This window comes from Spinacia oleracea, chromosome 5 (assembly GCF_020520425.1).
Source record: "Spinacia oleracea cultivar Varoflay chromosome 5, BTI_SOV_V1, whole genome shotgun sequence".
In the NCBI taxonomy this organism is placed as follows: Eukaryota; Viridiplantae; Streptophyta; class Magnoliopsida; order Caryophyllales; family Amaranthaceae; genus Spinacia; species Spinacia oleracea.
The window spans coordinates 92,616,085-92,622,300 of record NC_079491.1 but is presented as its reverse complement, the minus strand read 5'-3'; the positions used below and the strand labels follow the sequence as shown (position 1 = coordinate 92,622,300).

The 6,216-nt window shown below is 32.7% G+C and overlaps 1 protein-coding gene across 1 annotated transcript; it reads right to left on the bottom strand.

The window, feature by feature from the left end:
• Positions 1–309: 309 nt before the first annotated feature.
• LOC110794014 (U-box domain-containing protein 4) lies at positions 310–5,732 on the bottom strand. The gene is made up of 2 exons (XM_021998953.2): positions 4,904–5,732; positions 310–1,509 (listed from the first exon to the last, which is right to left on the bottom strand). The coding sequence occupies exons 1-2, from the start codon at positions 5,392–5,394 to the stop codon at positions 654–656; spliced, it is 1,347 nt and encodes a 448-aa protein (XP_021854645.1). The 5' UTR covers positions 5,395–5,732; the 3' UTR covers positions 310–653.
• Positions 5,733–6,216: the final 484 nt, after the last annotated feature.

Sequence of the window (6,216 nt, the reverse complement as noted above, 5' to 3'; positions counted from 1 at the left end):
TTCATTATTACCGTCACATAGTACCCTGGTTCATATTAATCTTTACGTAACCACGTTAAATCCTACGTAAAAATGTTATACCAAGTGCTTGTTGGTTTAGTGGTGATTGAGGGTGAACTTGTTACGGAGAACCCGTATTCGATCTCCCGCAATAACAATTGAGAGTGGACTGGAACCTATCCGTCCAGAACTCGCCCCGAATCCAAAGTAACTATAAGGGTGAATTGGGTGCTAACACCAAAAAAACAAAAAAAAAAATGTTGTTCATGACATCGTCGTTTTTCAATTACCTCAAAAATATCTGTAATGTGTAAAAAAGGAAAAAACTTAAATTCATAATTCATCATTCACATCAAGTTATCAACAATTGAGATTTACAACCAAAATAATACACAAGTTCTCTTCAAAAGAAACTATAACTTCATCCCTCTTTTGGATTCTCCGAGCAAGAGAAATATAGTAATTAAGGTTCCAAACTATGTGCAAATTCAGCCATTCTTGAACTCCAAAATTTCATACTAAAATTCTTTTCAAGAAAAAATGTTACTACCTCCGGTTCGTCGCGTTTTACTAGCCCCAATTGACAAAAAATGTGAGACATTTTTCGTTCAACTGGGACAACTGGGACATATAAAATGAGACGGAGGGAATATTCAGTAAGGCAAGCTCTTAGAACTAGAGCTAATAACCAAGGACTTAAGCTTAGTGGTCTCTCCTGTAGCATTAGCCCTTCTAGTAATCACCTCCATATTTTTATACAAGCTTTGTTGTACCATCTTCTTCATCAACCTCTTCCCTTCACTAGTTTCACCTTCAGTCATCGGCGAACCCGGTGCAATAAACCTTGTTTGTGGCCCGGAATGAGGCCCAACCCTAACTTGTCTTTCATCTTTAAACCATTGTAGTAATTTCAATGCTCTCTTTTGAGCTAAAGGACTCCCTAACAAGGCAACTTCAAGCAAAGTATGAACAATTCCAGATTTCGCCATCTTATCTCTTTGTTTGGAGCTTTGATGAGCTAAGATCATTAATATATATGCTGATAGTTCTTGACATTTAGGCCTATCTTCCCATGTTAGTATATCTATCAAACTCTCTGGCATCATCGCGCTATCTTCTAACGCCTTTTTACCCATGAAAGTTACTACTAAGTTTCCCAATGTAGCAAGAGCTTGTTCGGAAATAGTTTCCCTAGATGAAGATAGTAAGCTTAAGAGAATGTCCACGACTCGAAACGAGATCAATGGTCCTGAGTTCTCTAACACAGTAGAGAGGTTGTATAGAGTGCCAAGGCATACCTCTTTTGAGTTTTCAGTTGTTGAATTTGATTGGAGAATGTTTAGTAGGAAAGAAAAAAGTGTGGATTGGTTGAAAGAAAATTGAGTGTTGAATAGTGATGATATTGATAAGAGTAATAGGGCAAAATCATGCCTTAATTGTTCATCTAATTCTTCAATATTTAATGGTAGTTTTGATAAGATTCCTGCCTCCAATATTAGAGCCTTGTTCCTGAAAAAACAACTCAAACTCATTAGCATGCAATACTAATTTCATAAGTATCCAATTTCATAATTAAAGTGTTATTTCCTTCGGTTAAGTTCCTCACTTTATCATTTTGTGTGTGTTGTTTTCAGTGTACTATTTCGTAGTTTGATCATTAATAACTTAGTTATGTATTAATGAAAATTATATAAAAAAAAATATTTGAAAAATTTATGTTGAAATGAATTCAGTGGTATCTAACAGTATCGATAATGTTTTTTCTAATACGTTAACCACAAATTATAGCCAAAATTTAAAAATTTAATCACATTAATAATAAATTTGGTGTACTTTATGAAACAGAGGAAGTAAAATAGTACATGCTGGACTTATCGAGATGATCGATCACCGTCCATAAAATTTAATAGTAAAATGTATTTGTATGTTAATATATGTGGATTACACATTTATAAACGTACATTTATAAACATTAAGGATACAGCACCTTAGCTACATACAATTGAATATAAATAAAACCCAAACACAAGAGACAAAATTCAATTCCAAAAGCCAAAAGCATTAGACAAGCATTACATTAAGCTACATTAGTAATATTTTAAGACAAGATCAAAATGGACCAATAAGTCCACAACGATATGTAATGTTGGTGTAGAACAAGGTCATGTGTGACGTAAAGTTGAATAATAAGTTTGGTCTTTCTTGGAATTATGTATATAAATTGAACTATAAGTCAACTTTAAGCCCACAAATGACTTTAAGAGATCAGGATCAGCTTAGATCACCAAATAATAGGTCCTTATTAGAATATTCCCATCATACTCCGTATAAAATTATTATGGAGTATAAAATTATATAATTAATAGAGTTATGAATAATGATAAATGTCCTAACTATTAGCTAGCTTGGAGTGGTGCAAATGTCAGCTTGGTGGGTGTCATTCCACCACCCCCAACTCTTCCAACCACAATAAGACCAAGTGGACAAGAGGCGCACCTTGCGCTTCCTATCATTATTAACTAACATTTCATTCTATTTTGACTCCTGGTGCCAAGGATTGGTCCGGTGTGTAGGGAGGCATCATTGCATGAATGACGATATATAATGAAGACGAAATTCAATCATAAATTTCAATCTTAAGTTTTGAGTACATTTATAACTAATTAATTAAGTTATGTAGTAGTTACCATTAGTATATACAGTTTCCCCTAGTGTTCTAATATAACCTTTTTAGCTAGGCAATGGACAATATTTTTTTTTTTTTGTTATCCCAACTAGTTTGGCCCGATGCTCTTGTTCTTTCATGTATGAAATATATGCGCACTTAGTGTACCTTAAATAAAAATAGCGCAATTTGGATTATATACCCGGGTGCACAATGTTAATTGTGCACCCCAATGAACATTCATTGAAAATCTAATGAACATGGAGAATGATTTCAATGTACATGTACAAGTGGAATATTCGAACTATATGTTCTTTGGATTTGAACTATATGTTCTTTGGGTATGAACAATATGTTCTTTGTATTTGAACTATATGTTTATTTAAAATCAGGGTGCACAGTGAGCATTGTACGCCCAGGTGCATAAACCATATTTTGAAAAATTTGTAGAGATATTTTAAGAAAAAATTAAGAGGAAATTTTTTTGAATTCGGAGATGACACGTGTCATTATTGATATCTGTTTTAGTATAATGTAATAGATATATACTACGAATACTACTATCATCATTTCACCATCACTTGTACATTCTTGTACCTTAACAAGTTAATGGGTGGTACAAAATTCATTGCAAATATCATATCCGCATAATTTTCTGGTATTTTTCACCATCGCTAATGCTTTTTATATAAATAAATTGACACCCTTGCAAATACGGTTTCGTACGTCGGTGTTATAAATTTCCACTAGTATAACATTTTGATTTTCGTACCTATTAATGAAAACTACTTAATTTAAACTCCATAGCACTGTCATTACCTAACTTTGTCAGTAAATTTTGGTGATTACATGCTGGATTATGGCCTTAATTAATTGTGTTAATGTGGTTTATACTGACACGATGACATCACATAGCTCATCGAGTCACACGGAGTAGTGCCTAAAAGATGGTACAAGTAGAAAAGTAGCAATATCTATTTCAATTACAAGCTCTCATATTGGATATAATTAAGATCATGATGTAATACTTTAGGTGGACTTCCACTATTTATATAGTCCAGGCGTGAAGAAGACGTGTTCATAATGAGATTGGATTTTGATTTGTCAATTAAATCTTGAAGATAGAAATCACTCAGTGCTTGAATCCATATCTAAACTTTTAAAGCAGTTGCAACGAAGATAGAATGAGGAAACTTTATACGGAGTAACTGGTTAGGAAAACTTTTTATGTAAAAAAGGGTGAATTTCATAGAGAATAAATGTACGTTTTTACTTTATGCCTAATTAATAAGTCACGTCGTATAATAAGGTACACAAAAGCTTTTGAAGGGAATATTATGAATTATAGCGGAGGATTGCGGTAGTTCTAATTGTTATAACCATTAAATAATTTGTACTTTTTTTTAATCAAAAGGTCATATGAGACTAGTTTCTCTATTTACATAAAGATAGTAGGTTAATAGGTTTACTCTAAAACCAAATCGCTTTTTATTAATAACAAAGTTTTATTTATGAAGGTAAAACACAAACCATAATTTTGCACATTGAAAAAGTGCAATTTAGTAAATGAAAAAAAACATAAAATGTACAAAACCTTATATCATTAATATAATTTTTAGAGACAAAAAAGGATTGCTAATAGTTTCATTCTCTAGCAAGTGTCCCACTTTTATTTGAAACAAGATATGGAAAGGGAAAGAAAACAAGAAGCCAAATAGAGAAAACACCCTACCATGTCGAATGACTCGAATTGTCAATTTGTCAAGCAACACAACTTGCACTTTTTGATCTTTTTCCATTTTCAGTACAATTGGACTTTGATAAAGATGAAGAACATTATTAATCATGTTCACCAAATAAAGTTTCTACTTTTTGATACATTTCATCCAATAGCTAAGTCCGTGATTATGAAAATCTCATCTACATCACGTACTGTTCGATCTCTGTAACTATACGAGCAAATGAGCAATGTAGAAGTATACAATTTTCTTTGTAACCCTTCATATAAATCATAACTTGATTTTAGACAAACAAAGTAACATCAATGTTACATTTAACTATACAATCATCAAGTAATATTCAAAGTTAAATATTTCTTAACGAAATAACATGAACATGAAATTAAATTCTTTTTGGTAGCAGATTATCATGAAGTGACGTTCAAATTAATTTTCAAGAAAATTAACACCCATGTAACAAATTTTCATAAAATTAAATATGAAACATAAGAAAACTTACGTGAAAGTGCCGTCAGAGAGATGATTCAAGGCTTGAACAGCCAATAAGCGCCGAGAAACAACGTCAGAATCCACCATAGCAACCAAAGGAGGAATAACACCCAACTCACCTAAACTCTTTCTCATCTTAACATTTTCCGACGCCAAACGTTTAATCTCCTTAGCGGCGTTTTCTTTCTCCGCCCACTTCCCAAAGAGGAGCTCTTTCACCGCCCTCTGCAACACCGCGCCGTCAGCCCGGTCGCCGCCGTCGCTTTTCCCCTGCATCACCTCCTCTGTTTCCTCTGCTTTCACTTCTAGTAAATCATTATCATTGTTAATAACATGAACATTAAAATCATAAGGCAAAGGCAAAGGCAAAGGCTGTTTCTTGGTGGGTTTTTTGTGTTGGATAAAAAACCGACGCATTTTTAGGAAAAATTGAAATTTTGATGAATAAGTGACGACCCATTTTGATGATAAAGAAGAGGAGGGTTTTTCTTGCATTTGCATGTTTGATTTTATTTAATTTTAAGTTTTAATTTATGGGGTTTGAAAGTTCAAATTTCGTTGAAGTTGGGTTATATAGTGTTGAAAAAAAAAGTGTGGAATTATTTAAGGGAGGTGGGAATTAATTTGAGGGGCACATGCGAGGGAACAAGAGTGTCTCAATCTGAATCGACGAAAGTGTGACATTGAAGAATTTTTTGAATTATTTTATAAAAGTTTGCAGAAATGAAGTGTATATCTCGTTTCTCGGTATTGCCTCACGTGGAATTCTATTCTACCTCCATTTTGTTTCGTCAATTGTTGATACTTTCTTCCTGGTTGTGGATTCTCATATATGTCATGTGTGTGTTTATTAGGGGTCATAATGAGCCGAATCGAGCATTAATTCAATACTTTGCGTTGGCTCGACTTGGCTAGCATTTAGCAATAATTTAAACGTAAGTATGAGATCTTCAACTTGTAAATAACTGAAAATAAGGTCAGTAGAACAAACTTTAGCTCATGCACCTCAAAATATATGGTTATACTTATGTGATAGTGTGTAGAGTTATATTTCCTCCGTTTCATAATGACTTTTCAGTTTTTATTTTCACATTTGTCAATATATATTTTATATTATTTTTATCTCTAGTTATATGCATTTGTAAAATTTATAAAATTTGGTATTATTAAAGAACTTATTGGGACGAATAAAAAAAGACCTTAATTCAATATGTTTTTCTTCTGTATTAGAAAAAATTGACAAGTTTCTCTTCAATGATGAATGGTGTCAAAATTGGAGTAGATAATAAGTCATTATCCAATAATTTGTCTTTTTAAAGTAAA

Bases quoted from the DNA above. Each gene is read 5' to 3' on its own strand.
- LOC110794014 (XM_021998953.2), bottom strand. From the start codon at position 5,394: ATGCAAATGCAAGAAAAACCCTCCTCTTCTTTATCATCAAAATGGGTC. The intron at 1,510-4,903 runs GTAAGTTTTCTT...TTGTTTTTTCAG, and splicing joins CTCTCTGACGGCACTTTCAC to GAACAAGGCTCTAATATTGG.